We start from the raw sequence: 18,734 nt of genomic DNA on the forward strand, positions 1-18,734 counted from the left end.
TGGTTGCCCGTCGACTCATACTTCTATCATGGAAAAAAGAGGCACCTCCCTCCTATAAACAATGGATTAAGGACTTGTTTTCAAATCTCAAAGTTGAACAACTGAGATATGCTGTGCAGGGTTCTGCAGACAAATTTTACAAAGTATGGCGGCCATTCTTGTGTCACATTGAGGGACTTCCAGCCAATCAGTCAATCCAGCATGAAATTAACTAAGTCAACCTTCCCTTTTTTTTTTTAATGTTCTGTAACGGATGTGTGGATTTGAATGTTTGGGTTAGTAATCTACTTTGTTGAAAACCAATAAAAATATTCAAATATATAAAACATTCATGTTGGAATTAAGAGTATTTCCTCATTGAAAATGCAAAAGTTAACTCAAAGGATTAGGACTGAACAGATGTGGATCTTTAGCAAACCACTAATCAGTAGGCTAACAAGAGGTAAAAGCTTCATATGGGACCTGAAAGACAAATACATATTCTGTATGTAATACTGACTGTTAGCCTGTGCATCCAAGAGATTCTAAAGTGTTGTCTTTCATTTGAGTTGTGTTCTCCTAGAAGAACCGGTTAGGCCCGGTTCTGGTAGAACATGGTCTATCTTAGCGGCTTGTGGAGGCTGTTTCCCATCCCTGTGCCAGTAAAGGGATGAATGTGCTCGTTGTTGAGCTTGCAACCTCAAACTGGGATCTGATTCCACAGGAGAGGAGCCTGATAACTGAAGGATCTGCCTCCCATTCTACTTTTAGAAGCTCTGGGAACCAGCAGTAAACCTGCAGTATGATAGCAAAAAGCTGTTAGGAACATATGGACCAATCAGCTCTCTGATGCATGATGGAGTTTGGTTATTTAGAGCTTCTGGGAAATAATCTCTTCAGGTTGGTATCAATAAAGCACAGTAGTCAGTCATTTCTACATCAGATCTGTGAACTAAATACAGAGAATTACTGGCTGAGCTAAAATAGCCAGTAATGGGAGGTGTTGTTATGAGGAATGTGGTATGTACATCAAAGCCTGGAAATCCTAAATTATTCTTTAAGAGAGGTTTTGTTTCATGTGTACAAATGCAGGTCTGCAGAGAGCCAGGGCCCCAGCTCCTTATCGCAGAGATTTTGAAGCCAAGCTGCGAAACTTCTACCGCAAACTAGAGGCCAAAGGCTACGGTCAGGGGCCGGGCAAGATCAAGTAAGAACAAGCACTCATCACCTTGTTGTGACCTCAAACTGAAGCTGAAATGCAATGGGATCAAAGGAAGTGCTGTGTTTGGTGTGTTCCCAAAGACTGCTGATACGAAGAGAACACCTGCTGGAGGGAACCTTCAACCAAGTGATGGCATATTCACGCAAAGAGCTGCAGAGGAACAAACTCTACGTCACCTTTTTAGGGGAAGAAGGGTACACGTTGCTTCGCCACTCCATGCATCTCTGTGTATGTTTCTGAACTGAATATGAGGATGGTCTTTATCTTGTCATCTTTAGATTAGATTACAGTGGTCCATCCAGGGAATTCTTCTTCCTGCTCTCCCAGGAGCTCTTTAATCCATACTACGGTCTGTTCGAATACTCAGCCAATGACACATACACCGTTCAGATCAGCCCCATGTCAGCTTTTGTTGAGAACCATCTAGAATGGTAAGTAGAGCTTTAATAAATTGGGATTTAGGTAACTAAAAACCTTCACTAACTGTTACTAACACCAATAATCTACTATGCAAAAGCATTCAAGGTCTAATGTGGCAAAACAAAGTAGTACATAATTATGAAGTAGAATAAAAATTTTAAATAGTTTTTAAACATTATGAATAAATTACACAAGCATTCATAAACCCCAAACTGTACTCCTTTTTTAATACCGTGTCCTGTCTTGGTGCAAAACCTATTCCTATGAAGTTGGAACATTGTGTAAAAATAAAAACAGAATATGATGATTTGCAAATACTTTTCAACCAATATTCTATTGAATTTACTACAAAGACAACATATTTAATGTTCAAACAGATCTACTTTATTGTTTTTTGCAAATATTATTTGGATTTTGGTTCATGCGACACAAAGCAGTATCACGCATCATTAACGTTCCACTCCAAACTGCTGCACTACTTTACGTTGGTCTCTCACATAAAATTGCGATGAAATCCATTACGACTTTGTGGTTGTAACACAACAAAATGTGAAAACATTTGAAGGTAAACATTGAATGACGGTCCTCTATACAACACATGCATGACCAGTCAGATGTGATGTTGGTGTTTTACTTTGTAACTTCCCTTCTTTATACTATCAAATTATAATTATCTGGATACAAAAACTTTTTCATTTCATCTAATGTGTCTGGTTCAGGTTCCGTTTCAGTGGCCGTATTCTGGGCCTGGCTCTGATCCACCAGTACCTGCTGGATGCCTTCTTCACCAGACCCTTCTACAAGGCTCTGCTCAGACTGTCAGTACAACATCCATGTGTCATTTTGATTCAACATGTACCAAAATAAAATATATATGAAAAAATTCCCATTTTTGGAGTTGTAGCAATTCCTCATGGTAGATTTGGAATTTGACAAAGTGATACATGTCAGTTTTTTAATTTACTATCTATTAGAGCTTAAGTATTTATTAAAGAAGCTGTGGAAAGCTGAAAATGTTCCTCATTTGAACTTCCCTTCTTTCCAAGACCACACATGTATGTAATGCAGATAGCCCATTGCAGCAGTGTGGACTGTCAGATTGAGCTGTGTGTGTCTTGCAGGCCCACAGACCTGTCTGATCTGGAGTACCTGGATGAGGAGTTCCACCAGTCTCTCCAGTGGATGAAAGACAATGACATCACTGATATCTTGGACCTCACTTTCACTGTGAATGAGGAAGTTTTTGGTCAGGTTAGAACACATCTGCCAGCATCAACTAAAATGTATTATGTAAACAACCTTCTTAAAGATATACATCTGTAATCAGACATGCTAATCAAGTCATTTTCTTAGTTTAATGAATTTAGATGAACTTGGTGTGCATGGAAAGGTTGTACTCACTTGAGACACTTTTCCACTAGCCCACCTCTAAACAGTTAAGTCTCAGTCCGATTAATTTTCCATTAGCAAATCTGGCGAGGCTCAGCCCGGCTGTTCTCTGATTTTCATACCTACTTTAGGAGTAGAACTAACAGCACAGAGCAGGGTACGGCACCAAAACCATTTGATTAACAGCTGACCGCACTGACTGACTGGCTGGCTCGTGATTTATGTCACTGAAAATGGCAAACATTTAGCTGTGGACTACGGACGTGCCGTCTATCAGAGAGCTGCTCAGTGTGGAGTTTATTTATGAGTTTAATCAGGAGCACCGGTGGGAACACATACTGTAACAATTGCAGTAGAATGACTGAATTAGCAGCGCTGCAATCTGGCAAGCATCTCTTAATATGGACAGTAATAAAGAAGAGAGAAACACTGCAGATTTGGTCAGTTTTCTGACTGTTTTGTGTCAACAGTGTGAAACACTGGAACTAAATATTAACTTCCATCCATCCATCCATTTTCTATATACCCTTGTCCCTTAGTGAGGCCGGGAGGGTTGCTGGTGCCTATCTCCAGCTAACATTCCGGACGAGAGGTGGGGTACACCCTGGACAGGTTGCCAGTCTGTTGCAGGGATAATATTAACATATGAATTAAAAAATAATAAAGTTTATGCATGGCTAAACTTTGTTATTGGTTGCTATCTTTTGACTGCATTACCAAAATCCAAAAGGTTGCACATTTAAAAAAATAAAGTGCCAGACCGTAATTATATGCATAGTAAAAATAATCAACTGATCTGAGCTTTTATCATTATGTTTGGGCCAGCAATTAATTTTTATAAGGCAAAATGCAATATCTGGATTTGTTTTAGTCCATCTGAACCAGAACCTCAAGGTTCTACATTACCGAGTGTCTGCAAACATCAGCAGAGAGTTGACCACAGCTTCTGCTGCTCATGTCCTGCCCACAATTGCGAGGAACAGAGCACATAATGGAAAAGCTCACTACATGGGGTAGGACCAACTGCACACTAACGGAACCCATTTATGTTGACTAGTAAGTGATAAAATGGTAAATTACAAAATCATCTTTTTACTATATAAAAAACTAGAATCAACAAAGTAAATTGTTTCAGTGGGAAAAACACACCCTCTAGAGGTTGAGCCTCTACCTCAGGGGTCCCCAAACTACGGCCCGCGGCCACGTCGTTTGGTCCGGCCCCCTGAACAATGCCGGATCCGGCCCGCCTCCTCATACCAGAGAACATCCAGTGTTTTTTTTTTTTTTTTTCATATATTGTATTTTCTGGTTTATATGTGGATTTTTCTTCAACCACCAGGGGGGTTCTTGAGCAGATGTGAAACTTACTTTCCCTCAATGGAATATATACCAGTCAGTCCCAGTCACCGTTTCACTCACGGTTTTTTCCATTTGCATTCTGGGTAAAAATCTATCTAAAAGCGCGAATGTGTCGTCGCCCCCCCCCCGTAGATAAGACTTTTCTAAGTTTCTTTCTCCAAAAACCTAAGACCGGCCCCCGACCAGAGAAAGGAACAGCTATGTGGCCCTCGCAGGAAAAAGTTTGGGGACCCCTGCTCTACCTTAAGCCAGAGGTCACATTCTCGTGGCCCGTAGGACCGCGAGAATGGTGGTGGCCCCCACCGTGATATGAAAGTATAATATTAGTGCGGCCCACAGGGTGAGCAGACCTCTAAAGGAAGTCCCGCCCACCGTTCCTCGTCATGGCTGACATTCGGTGCTACACTGACTTCATGCACACTATGCTTGTAACAATAGTGCGGTGGATGATGGAAAATTCCGGTACCAGTTGCCCTTCCCTGCAGTCGCCATTCCAGCAGGGGCGCCGCCAGAAATCTTGTGCCCCCTGACAAAAAATTTGATTGGCCCCCCTGCGCAGCTGCTGTTACAATAGGGTATATGCCACGGACTTCCGTTTTAGCACTTCCGCATTTTTTTTCCACATAGCCTGCTTCCGGTGCACAGGTCACTCTGTGTTAGAGATGGAGTTTTTCACTTGGTCCTTGCTGGATTTGCCCACAGTAACCGTTAACCATTTTAAAAACAAAAAGCAGCGGGAGGATGTAACTTCATAACCTCATTTTCTAAGCAGAATCTCAGAGGGAAAAAAAGAGAAATTGCGTTGTGTAACGCAAGAACAGATTATAGCAGTCAAGTGGAAAAATTCACTCTAACGTGGATAATAATTATGAAACAGCAAAGGTAGATAATCATATATTCGGGATTCGGGAAATACGTGATTTGCACCATTTGTTCTGTGGGTTTTTTATGTGGGTCGGTGCCACTTAAACGGCTGTAAAGCGAAGGTTTTGGACCTTAATCTGACTGACTTCTTGTGTGGTTTGGAGCATTGCTGCTCTCGGCTGTTTTTAAATTACCGTGCTCGGTATCGCTCCGACTGCATGTTAAATGTATTTTATATAATTGTCACATAAACAAAAACTAAGGAGTTGCCTAAAAATAATTTCATACTCCATATAACATAAACGCACATCAACACACACGTATTGACTTACCTTGTGCCGAATCGCTGCCTCTGTTCTCAGCCTGTTCCCGTTGCAGTGGATTTCCTCCAGCATTATTTTCCTCTAACAAATTATTCCCCTAAACGAACCACGTACAACTCCCTTTATATCCCCCATCTTCCCATTTCTGACGCTGGATCTTCAATATCCTCAAGCTTTGAAATAGCAGGCAGCTACAAACCGCGTGTTAGCTGTAGTGGCTAAGTTTTGGCTACAGTCCGCTGTCGCCTTGATATCAGCTGGAAAATGAAAAAAACTAAGCACTGGATGGTACCGACTAATTACTGGAAACAACGGCACACCACAAAACTGTCATTGTACCAGCAGCTCACAGATATTTTAAGTTTTGCGTCTTTTTCATGGTACAGATCTTGCAGTTTCGGCCAAGAACAATAGGAGCAAGCAGGACCCGGAACCAACCTATGTGGAATAAATTCAAACGGAAATACGTCACCACCTCTCGTGGCATATACCCCATTTTTTGAGTCTTTTTGACCCATAAAAAGCGTCACAATTTTAAAGGCTTGCAACCGCCTTGCTTTGTGGTCCAATACTGATACTAGCACAATATTTACTGCTCATGAATTTTACATCCAACAGTCCACATCCAGGATGCAAGTAGGTGTCTTACATTTTATTTCTATTAGTTTTAGATTACTGAAATGTCTTTCCCCATGTGCAACAGGCAAAAGCAATGTGCAACTACACATAAAGCAATCCGGACTTCTGAAAAATCCTACCAACACCCTACTTGAAGCTTGGGTGCACGCTCACTACATTTGAGCAATCTGACCGAAATATGACGACGGCAAATGAAAGAAAACGATGTGCAGACGCGCCTACCCGCTGTTGCTACCAGAGGAGCTAACTCAGCTAATACTGCTAGCCAAGAAGACAGCCAAGTAACAGACATAAATGGTCTGTTTGCAGAGATTGCCAAGGTGACGTTAAATGGAGATGTGGCTCTGATCAAATCGGACACAACAGAACTCAAGAACTCCGTGAGTGCAATTAAAACAAGGCTAATTGAAGCTGAGAGACGCATTTCTGATGTGGAGGACACTGTAGCTAACCTAGCAAGAAATAACGTGAAGCTAACCAAAACAGTTGAACAACTTTATGAGAGAATTGATGACCAAGAAAACAGAGCCCGTCGTAAAAACATTAGACTTGTTGGTCTGAAAGAGGGGAAGGAGGTTGGAATGCCACTAGCTAAATATGTGCAGAAAATACTTTGTGATGGTCTAGAGTTGAATGGAGATGACTATGAGATTGAGCGCTGCCACAGAAGCCCAGGTCCCCGCCCGGATCCCAACCAGCCTCCGCGCATCATATTGGTGAGATTTCTCAAATATACTGCCCGAGAGAATGTCCTGGCTGCTGCTAAGAAGAAGAAGGGGATACTATGGGATGGCTGTCGTCTATCACTGTTTGAGGACATGACCAAGGAGCGCTCAGCACGGCGCAAAATGACCTGAGTGAAGTTGGCCCCCCCACCTTCTTCAAATCAGACAAAATTGGTGTCAAACGTTTGTGCTACGTTTGTGCAGCAAAAATTTTCGTTTCTGCCGCTATCATTTTAAAGATATAAAGAGATGTTTCTAGAGGTCATCCAAGGTCAACCAGCCCCCCCACCTTCTTCAAATCAGGCAAAATGGGTGTCAATCAACTCGGCTATGTTTGTGCTGGTTTGTGCAGCAAAAATTTTAGTTTGTGCTGCTTTGGCTTTGAAGATATTAATGAAAGTGTAAAGGTCAAAAGGTCAACCAGCCCCCCCACTTTCTTCAAATCGGACAAAATTGGTGTCAAACGTTTGTGCTATGTTTGTGCAGCAAAAATTTTCGTTTGTGCCGCTATCATTTTAAAGATATAAAGAGATGTTTCTAGAGGTCATCCAAGGTCAACCAGCCCCCCCACCTTCTTCAAATCAGGCAAAATGGGTGTCAATCAACTCAGCTACGTTTGTGCTGGTTTGTGCAGCAAAAATTTTCGTTTGTGCCGCTATCATTTTAAAGATATAAAGAGATGTTTCTAGAGATCATCCAAGGTCAACCAGCCCCCCCACCTTCTTCAAATCAGGCAAAATGGGGGTCAATCAACTCGGCTACGTTTGTGCTGGTTTGTGCAGCAAAAATTTTTGTTTGTGCTGCTTTGGCTTTGAAGATATTAAAAGAAAAGTTTCTAGAGGTCATCCAAGGTCAATGAACACCTGTTCATGGTGAAACTGTGAATTTCATTTAAATATAAGTTGCTAACCTATGAACATGAATAATTAAATTTGAACCTGGAAGAAATTCATTTCATACTAGGTCTTATTTAGAATGAACAGGTAGGTACAACCATAGACATAATATAAGAATAGACCCTCATGGACCGCTCTCGCCTATTGCCGCTGACAAGATTTAGGGCAGCCATCTTGGAGCGGTACTCCACTCCACTCAGCGTTATGTGTCTGGCAGGCACATAACATAATGTATTTAATCAATCATAACACACTTTTTTGTTGCTGGAAACCTTATTCAAACATCTATCAAAGCTACATTTATAAACAATTGTATTTTTTAAATATTTTTTTATTTCCATTGATACATAGTTCAGCCTATTTAAATATGCTTATTGGGGAAAACAATAGAATAGGAATAGAATATTCTGATGTTGATGCATTATGAGCATTTTACAAACCACACAGCCGTTCATAATTTATTTAATAAATTATTTAGTAATAGCAATACATATTCATATGACTATACAAACACAAATAAAAATGATTAATAATGACGCAAATAAATAATGATTAATAGGGTCTAACCCTACCCTACTCTTATATTATGTGTATGGGTACAACACCTCTCAAAACAATCTCGGTGACCTGTATCGTAGCTTCTGATCACTAGAGGGTGCTATTAGACAAACTGTACATTTGAAATACAAAAAATAAGAATAAAACCAAACATGTGCTTGGCATCTACTCAGCCATTTTGAGCTTAATGTTATGATCAAGAGCAATCATCAACACTTCTTTTTCTCTGAACATAATACTAAGATGACAGGGCGTTATGTTAGTTGATAAAGGTCTTTCAACATGGATAACACCAAAAATACCATTTATTGTATCAGAAGGGCAACTTTCAGTGCTTGGTGACATAAAACATAAAGGTTTAATGTAGTGTTCTTTAAACAAATTAATCTTTTATTGTAGAATGTTGTTGAATATTATGTGCTATGAATTGTAAAGCCAGATAATCAAGATAAATAAGTCACTTGTAAACAATTGTGATCATGAGTTTGTTATAATGAAATAAGTGAAGCTTCCCTGATTTAAGGTTTCAATAATGTTTTCAAAGCAAACCATTGACATCAAAAAGTTTAAATTTAAATTTTTATCTTCAAAGCCATAGCAAAACAGCACAAAAATAATCAGGTTGATTGACACCCATTTTGTCTGATTTGAAGAAAGTGGGGGGGCTGGTTGACCTTTTGACCTTTACACTTTCATTAATATCTTCAAAGCCAAAGTAGCACAAACGAAAATTTTTGCTGCACAAACCAGCACAAACGTAGCCGAGTTGATTGACACCCATTTTGCCTGATTTGAAGAAGGTGGGGGGGCTGGTTGACCTTGGATGACCTCTAGAAACATCTCTTTATATCTTTAAAATGATAGCGGCACAAACGAAAATTTTTGCTGCACAAACCAGCACAAAGGTTTGACACCAATTTTGTCCGATTTGAAGAAAGTGGGGGGGCTGGTTGACCTTTTGACCTTTACACTTTCATTAATATCTTCAAAGCCAAAGCAGCACAAACGAAAATTTTTGCTGCACAAACCAGCACAAACGTAGCCGAGTTGATTGACACCCATTTTGCCTGATTTGAAGAAGGTGGGGGGGCTGGTTGACCTTGGATGACCTCTAGAAACATTTCTTTATATCTTTAAAATGATAGCGGCACAAACGAAAATTTTTGCTGCACAAACCAGCATAAACGTTTGACACCAATTTTGTCTGATTTGAAGAAGGTGGGGGGGCCAACTTCACTCAGGTCGCAAAATGTTTTCCACAGTGATGAAACGGTTATGGCAACAGCGGGTGAAGCACACGCTGGCGCATCCGGCCATACTCAGGTTTACATGGAGAGGAAAACGGCTCAGCTTTACGGATGCAAAGGAGGCAGAAAGTTTTGTACGGAGCACATTGAGAGTGCAGAAGACGGCGGAACCACAACGGGAAGTTTCTCACTGAGCGGAGTAATTATGCAGAACAGGGAGGAGATCGATTATTTTGTCAGAGATTATCTGTCTCATGTTAGGACAGCGAAAGTTTTAATACGTATGTAAAATGTATTTTTTTTTAAAGTTAGATGCTGCAGCTTTAAGCAGGTTCGGTGTGAGAGTCACTACCAGATGGAGCAGAAGCGAAGCTCCGTCTGTGAAATAGTAGCAGCGGTTCAACAACGAGATTAGAACCAGCGTCTTACATCGCAGCTCGAAGATTTAAATAATTTTCCAGGTTATTTGTTTAGCTTTCTGACCGTCATGCTAATCCGGGTGAGTGTTTGTAGCTGTGCGCTGTTTTACCTGCTATTTGATCCTCCATATGTCTTTTTTACTGCAGTGAGCCTCGATGTAGCCAAACTCCGTCAAGTATGGCATTGTTTTTATGCCATATTAGATTCGTTGTGTTGATGCATTTTGACCTGCTTCACCCCACGTGCTTCAATTTTCCGCCGCAACACGCAAACTTCCCCATTCATTCAGTGCGTTATAATTCCACATCGCTTAGGATTTGTTGCTGCGCGTTTGCGCAGTGTGAAGGAAAAAGGAGACCAGCTGCACAGGCAGGCTGCGAAATGAGAAGTGATCGGTATCGGCAATAAGAGCCAATGATCGCCGATCATGCACTTTTTCACGGAAATCGGCCCGATTATGATCGGTGACCGATCGATCGGCACACCTCTAGTAAGAATCTATGTTATATCTGCACTAACCTGCTCATGTATGCTAAGTAGTGGAATCCAAGACACAGGTCTGATATTGTTTTTGCTGGAGAACAATGGGTAAATTAAGTATAAATATTGTAACATGGAACATTAATGGTTGTGGTACACCGGTCAAAAGAAAAAAGGTTCTTAACTATTTAAAATCTCATGATACGGATATAGCGTTCATACAAGAAACACACTTTGAAAATGAAATAGAAGTCTTAAAATTCAAAAGAGGTTGGGTTGGTAAAGTGTTTCACAATTCGGTGTAGGGCTGTTGTAAACGAATATTTTAGTAATCGAGTAATCTATCGATTATTCTTACGATTAATCGAGTAATCGGATAAAAAAAAATTCTAAAATGAAATATTGGTAAATCTGGCATAATACCGGTGTTACTATCAGATATCTATCAGTTACTATCAATTACTATCAGATATCAATATCAGTCCAATTTTTCATATTTGAGCATCCCTAACAGTTGCTTTTTTGTAGTTTAGAAAACTAACCTGTAACAATAATAGCTCACTTTCTAAGTTAACCAGAAGAAAAGTTATAGAAAAATCTGAAATTATATTGAATTTAATAACAAAGAGGCAGGCTCACAAATATGCTTATAAAAAATGTCTACAATCCAGCTTTTAGTTTATGTATTCATCTTCAGTGAGTTTAATAGATTAATTAAACTCACCTTGCCACCTAACCTGTCACGCTTTGGGTTTGAAAATACGGGAAATGCCGCCTGGAGTGGGAGAAGAGGGCGAATGAACGAACGTAAGACGGGGTGGAGGGGAGGAAATAGACCAGCGGACTGACGAACCGTTAGACCGGGGGACGAACACGGGGGGAAGCAATACGGGATATTTACGACACCTTCACTGGTCACACTCAGAAACTCATCTACCAGCCATCTACGATGCGCTCCGCCACCCGTTTCTTCAGACCGGGATATGAAGTTTATTGTGCGGTTCGTCGGTAAAGCTACATTTACACGGTAAGCATCAGCTACTCAGCCGCCCGCCCTGTTCAGTCTATCCGCTCACCTCAGCGCTCTTCCCGCCGTTCGCTTTCAACCAGCAGCCCCGGAGGAGAAATGCTGCCGTACTCCAGGCATCCCCCCAGTCATTTTAAGGATGCTTATTGGTTCCCCAAAAACGATAAAAAGTCGGGCATTATCATCAATCAATAAAATCCCCACGGGCCAATCTTGAAGATTGGACTTTATGCCGCTGAGACTTAGCTTTTGTCAACAACTCAGAGGCGGAAGTGAGAGCTCCGCGCAACGCAAATGAAGTCCCGGCCGGAACACGGTGCGCTAACTAATAAAACATAAATTAACGAAGCTTCGAGGCAGGTAAATTTTCCTCGAGGAATTTTAGTAATCGAGGTACTCGAATCATTCGAGGAATCGTTTCAGCCCTAATTCGGTGTCCAGGAAAAGCAGAGGGGTTATGATTCTTATAAACAAAAATCTTAATTTTGTGTAACTACAAGAGTTTAAAGACTCAGAGGGACATGTACTATGCATACAAGCACTTTTAAATGATGTGAAAGTTGTCCTCTGTAATATATATGCCCCGAACAAGGAAGAGCCACTTTTTTTTCACTCCATAATAAGCAATCTTGAAGGCCACATTATACTGGGAGGAGATATGAATGAAGTCTCAGATGTCTTTATTGATAAAAATGTAATAAGTGCCAGTTTTAGAGATAAAGATCTTACAGATCCAATCAATTACCATCCCATAAGTTTGATAAATGTTGATTGCAAAATACTGTCAAAAATTGTAGCCACGAGATTAAAGACTGTGTTACCACAGATTATTCACAAAGATCAGGTGGGCTTTATCAAGCATCGTTCTTCAGCTGATAATATGCGAAGACTTCTGCATCTTTTATGGGGAAATAAGGACAACAAAAACCCCGTAGTGGGAATATCACTTGATGCCCAAAAGGCCTTCGACAGGGTGGAGTGGAGTTTTTTGTTCACTGTTCTGTCAAAGTTTGGACTGGGTGAAAATTTTTGTAGGTGGGTTAGCACTCTGTATTCAGGCCCAAAAACCGCTGTCTTTACCAATGGAATATTGTCCAATTATTTTCGTATCTCCAGATCCACGCGTCAGGGCTGCAACCTTAGTCCACTTCTGTTCACTATTTTCCTAGAGCCATTGGCTATTAAAATTAGGGAAGAAACTAGAATCGTTGGGGTGAGCGGAGGGGGGAGGAACACAAATTATGTATGCCGATGATATTTTGGTATTATATCAGGAACCTGCCAACTCCGTTAAAACATTGTTGGAGGTGACAGATGACTTTTCTAAATTATCAGGTTATAAAATTAATTGGCATAAATCAGAGGCAATGCCTGTATCAAAAGCGTGCTCTGTAAACTTATTATCCACTTTCAATTTCAAGTGGTTACAAAAAGGAATGAAATATTTAGGAATAACACTTAATCCAGATATTAATGAAATCACGGTAGAAAATATAGAAAAACTGCTTACTAGAATTATGGGGTATATTATGGGGTCTCCAGGACCCTGACAAAAAACCATAAGCCCTAGGAAAATTTTGAAAACATTTTACAGGAGCAGACATGTGTATCTATGTCATGACCAACTTTGAGATCAATAGGCCTCTATTTGTGCCTGTGAGGGGGAGTTAAACAGAGTTTTGGAGTCAGACCTCCATTGTCCTGTGTGTGTGTTTCAGAGAGAAATCTTAGTGATGCTGTGAGTTCCTCAGACTCAAGTTTTTTCGTTTTTCTCAATTTATGTCGTCATTTTTACACAGAATCCCAATAAAAATAATAGCTCCAATGCCGGGATCGAGCCGCATGTTTTGATACCACTTTTGTGGGGTTTCTCGCAGCGGTACGAGCCGCATTAATGGTAACGGAAGAATAATAAATTATATTTATTATAATAAAGAGACATTCTATTAGGTGAAGAACAGTAGGTGCCTGCCATGCAATGCATGGAGGCAGTGACTGACTTGCTTCGCAAGTCAGTCACTGCTCTCCCTATGCATTGCTTATGGCAGGCCCCAATTAATAATAACTTATGATTAAACCAATAATTAATATTGGTTTAACCAGTGGTTGATGTTGGTTTGATTATAAGAATATTTACACTTACTCTTATACTTATGGAAGTACTTAAAGGTGAAAGAAGTAACTGTAACATGGTGTCAAATAATTAGAATAATGGATTATTCTTGGTTTCTTTTCAGAAATGTCTAATAACTCACATCATGATTATAATAAGAGTAACTAATAAGTTATGGTTATTATAAAATTATAAATGAATGCTAAATCAGAGAAACTAAAAGGTTATAAATGTGATTTTAACATTGAACTTGAAATGTGGTGAAATGTGTAACTGTAACTAAACGTCACTGATGTTGTGTTGGAGGTAGATGGTAGGTGATAGGTCAGGGGAAAAGAGGAACCGAAAGGAGAGCAGAGGTGACCAAGGCATTAGGTCATTAGAACAGACATCATGTCTCCAAGATGGGGATGGATATGAGATCATCTGTCTAAGCAGAAACAGGAAGTGAGATTTTTGAGATGCATGAAGGAAACAGGTGCAGAGGGCAAACAAAGAACTTCAGAAAGTTCAGTTCTAAAAAACAAGGGAGTTCATCTGAAGGTTGAGGTCAACCAAAAGGCAGTTGACGTCAAGGAAAAACGCACGTGAGGAAAGAAAGTGTGTGGCTGCTGATAAGAATAAAAAGACACCAGACAGAAGGATCGGGGTTCTTTGTTCCGCAGCGTTCCGAGTCGAGCACACGCGGAGATGCAGAATCAACGGAGGGCTGCGTGATGATACCCTGGGACGACTACGCGCTGCACAAGAAAGGAACAAGATCCGTTTACCCACAACCCGGGATTCTGATTTGACTGCGGCCCCACGCTCAACCCAAAAGATTCCAACGATGCTGCAGTGGACATGGGGAATAGACAAAGATTGTATTTGGATTAAGAACTGAGTTCATTGAGGATTTTCACCAGTTCAACTTTGGATTTATTCTAAAAGGATTCTGCCAAGACAAAGACAGGACTCCATCCATGGACGTTAAAATTTTCTGCTGCCAAGATCGTCTCTGCATCTGGGTTTGAGTAATACTGCCTCCCCCAAAGCCTCTATTTAGATTAAGACACAGTGTAGGGTTAGAAGTAGAAGTAATTTCTAAAAATTCTTAAAAGTTTTAATTTCTTAATTTTTTATTGAAATGTTGTATGTCTTTTTCCCTTGCTTAAGCTTGCTAATAAAATACTAAAGTCTAATTTGATGTTGTGGACAGTTAAATTAATTGAGTCAACTAGATTTAATTCTTCTGATTATTGTAAAACCAGTGTTTGTGGTCCTAGTAAATTAGGGTGGCTTCGTACGTTCTTTAGTTCAGGTAAATAATGACCCTGTGACTTATTCCTAGTCGCTAAAATTATCTAAGCCGGTAACAAGTGCACATTAATAACAGGGAAAGAGCTACCGTGAACAGACGTGGTTTATGAGCTCGGACACCGGCGGGGCTACTCCGATGTCTGAATCATAGACTGAAGCGGGTCATAACGTCTTGGATGAAGGTAGTTAGAGCTTAGACGAATCTTTCCCTCTCCCAGCTTAAACAAAAGTTCTCTATATTCTTATTTGCGGTAATACCCAGGAATTAGAGGCTTTTCGGACCCGTGAGACGGAGAGCTGGTCAGTATTCAGTCCGCTGGAGGTTAGGAGGAGTTAGGGGCGTGGCTGAGTACTGTGCATTAACATTTCCCCAAATTAGAGATTGTTTGAAGGACATAACAAAACTCCACTTCGAGAAAAATCTGATAGAGTTTTTTACAACTTCCACCTTTACTTAGTAAAGCATCAAAATGGTATAACATATGTCCATGGGTTAAAAACAATACAAGTAAGGGTCTTAAAATGGTATGGGAAAGAGATTTGGACTGCACTTTTGAAGATGAAACATGGGATTCTATTGTTTCTAAAAGCGGGCATTATGTAAGAGAGGCCAAAGGGAAATTTACTCAATATAAAATTTTGAACAGGTTTTATCTTACTCCATTAATACTGCATAAGATGGGTATTAGCAAAGATGACTTATGCTGGAAATGCCAAAAAGCAAGAGGCACATTGCTGCATGCTTTATGGAAATGTCCACTGATCTCTCCAATATGGAATAGTGTTATAAAATACTTGGAGGGATGGTTAAAGAGTAAAATACCTATTTCACCAAGATTGTGCCTGTTGGGAGACAGAGGTGTGGTCTCTGGTGTCCATAAAGCAGCTTTCAGAGTACTGAACACTGGATTTGTTACCTGTGCCGTTCTCATTTTGACTCTATGGAAGATGCCACAGACTCCAGCTTTTAAAACATGGAGAGAGAGAATGACTGAAAATGCAGCTTGTGAGAAAATGCTTGGAAGATTAAATAACTACTCTGAGGCTGCAACAGAAGAATGGGAGTTTTAGTGCCTATGTTTCCACTACATTGCAACAGTGATAACTTGAAACAACATCTAGGTTGCATTCACATTTACACATAAACATATTAAATTTAGGGGTACCAAATTCTGAACTGAACCTGGGTAAGACCAAGATTGGTCAAGTTAAGTGGGACTTAATTAGATGCCCAATCTGTATTTAATTGGGTAGAACCAGGACAATGTGTGTCGGATGTGAATGCGGCCTTACAATCACCAATGTTTATATTCCTCACTGGTTTTGTTTCTGTTTGTTGTTTTTGTTACATGTTCATAAAACAAAATAAAAAGTTTAATTACAAAAAGCTGCAGTACATAACTTTAATAAAAAAATATGTTTTCTCCATATTTGTTAAAGCTGTCACCATGTCGTTACAGTTTGTTCTGAGACAGATAATCTGTGAAAATAATCAATCTCCTCCATCTCCTTCCTGAATTATTATTACTGGTTAAAGTAATGCACCTTTCTGACCAAAACAACCAATCAGAACCAGTAGGCCACTCTTAGCACCGTCAATTAGCCTCATTCACTCACTGCTAAATGTGCCAGTGGTGGAGAAATAACTTATTACAAGAAACCGTATATCTGCCATCATTGGTAGCTATGCTAACTAAACAAAGCATTCACAGTTTGAATCTGCACAGCTCTGTGCTATGCTAGCTGCAGCACGGCAAAAATCGAGGGGGAGGAAGGATGAGCAGCACAACATGAGATTGTGATTGACAGCACTAAAACTCTCCTGCCACTGACTGGTTGTTTCTAGCACTGGGAGAAGGCAGAGAAAATAGATTTTTCATATTACCTCTCAGTATGGTTACTGTCACAACGTAATGACAGTTTTAAAAAAATATGTGAAAAAAATATATAAAAAAGTGACATACTGCAGCTTTAATTTCACTCAGGAGAGGACGGGTCAGGAGGGACGTGGGTTAGAGCTGCTGCTGACTGACTCATCTGTTAAGTAGTAATAGGCACAGGGAAAAAGTTAAATATATGAATATGTTGGTAATTTTTTTTTCCTTAATTTATTAAATGCTAGTGAAATGGAGGCAAACAGTAGTCTGTAGCTAATTATGCTAAATAGTTGATAATTTCACACAGTCTACACACCTCTCGGAGAAAAACTGGGTTATAAATTAACACTCTTGCCTTTTTCTCTCTCTCCCTCTCTGTTTTGTTTTTGAAAACCCGATTTTATAACTTTTCTTAGCAACATAGTAACTGGCACAGTCATTTCATGGCAGCTGTATTCAGATGCAGCTTTTACTGACTGCAGCTGAATACAGCATCACCGTGAAGCGCTCCAAGCAGGAACGAACCATTTCATGCAGATCCAGGGGGGTTCAGGGCAAAAAGGGATGCGTGTTTTTTTGGTCTGGGAGGGGTAACATTACATTTTTACTGCTAAAAACAATCTTTGAAAATACAATATGATTAATTTTGTATTTGACAGGATCCCGATTTTTTTTTAGGGTTAGGGTAGTTATCAGTAGTGAAGTGAACCTCCGAGCGCTTGAGGAGGGAGCTTAGAGAATGGCTGTCCGAAATTAGCGTTCATACATCGGATCAACCTTGAGCAAAACGCCGATTGCTCGGCGGATATTGGAAAATCCGATATCCAACTCAAAACTAACTTCACTGTCAATAACATAACAAAACCACCGGGATAAAGTTGTTTTGGTCTGTGGCCTGCAAAGATGGCACCGAGCGACTGCACCTAAACGCCCCACGTCTGACGCAGTGGCGTTGGTTCCAAAGCTCTATTGGCCAATAGTAGACATAGAAGGCAGCTCTCCTCATTAACATAACGATGTAGCAGAAAAACAGCAAGCAGAAATGCAGAGAGAAGAATACAACGAGCAGAAATACAGCGAGCAGAAAAGGGAGAAGCAAAAAAAGACTAAGCAAAATATTTATTTTTCTTGACAAAAATCCATGTTTAGGGGAAATAAAAAAGAAAATATATACATTATTTGACAGAAACTCATGTGTAAGGGAAAATGAAAGAAAATATATACATTGCTTGACAGAAACTCGTGTAAGGAAAAAGAAAAGCTAAATATATTTATGCTTTTATTTCTTATTATGTCGGTTTTGGTCCTCCATACAGTTCATGTATTGGAGAAATGATTAAATGTTGATGACATTTGAGGATATTTCTTAAATGTTTTTTGTGGAATCCTTTATGCAGCCCAGCCTCACCCAGACTCTGCCTCCAGCGGCCCCCGGGTAAATTGAGTTTGAGACCCCTGCCTTAAGCAGAGGATGGACAAAAAAAAAATACATAAACACCCCATGGCTCTGTCTGCAAGAATAATGGCACTGCTGCAGGCTTCAATGGTAACAGGAGCTGCGGAAAGATAATAACCCCTTAATTTGCCATCTGTCTATAAATATTCCAAAGAAATAGCATCTCAACATCTCTAATTAGATCAGTCACTATTTGCGGTAGAAAATACATTCTTACATGGCCAAATTTTAGCTATTAGTTGTCATATATTACCATAACTTTGTGACACTGAAATGAGCTGGTTCAAATTAATGGCATATGTAGTTTAATCTGTGACTGATCTGCCATTCATCCTGTGAACACTAGGCTATAAACAACTGCTCCTTATTTAAGGACAAAGGCAGCAAATGCACTGTAAAAAAGTACATTCTGAAGTGTCTTGACACCACACAGCACAAAAG

The 18,734-nt window shown here is 40.0% G+C and overlaps 1 protein-coding gene across 1 annotated transcript in view; it reads left to right on the plus strand.

Annotated features, from left to right (window-relative positions):
• hecw1a (HECT, C2 and WW domain containing E3 ubiquitin protein ligase 1a) overlaps positions 1–18,734 on the plus strand; it is a 129,379-nt gene that overhangs the window by 98,291 nt on the left and 12,354 nt on the right. The window contains exons 20-24 of the mRNA XM_088001485.1: positions 1,072–1,186; positions 1,282–1,395; positions 1,480–1,632; positions 2,341–2,439; positions 2,743–2,872. Coding sequence (XP_087857611.1) covers positions 1,072–1,186; positions 1,282–1,395; positions 1,480–1,632; positions 2,341–2,439; positions 2,743–2,872 — 611 coding nt within the window. The remainder of the gene's footprint in view (positions 1–1,071; positions 1,187–1,281; positions 1,396–1,479; positions 1,633–2,340; positions 2,440–2,742; positions 2,873–18,734) is intronic.

Source organism: Poecilia mexicana, unplaced genomic scaffold, assembly GCF_051168715.1.
Source record: "Poecilia mexicana isolate PSO_F unplaced genomic scaffold, ASM5116871v1 scaffold_20, whole genome shotgun sequence".
Lineage (NCBI taxonomy): Eukaryota > Metazoa > Chordata > Actinopteri > Cyprinodontiformes > Poeciliidae > Poecilia > Poecilia mexicana.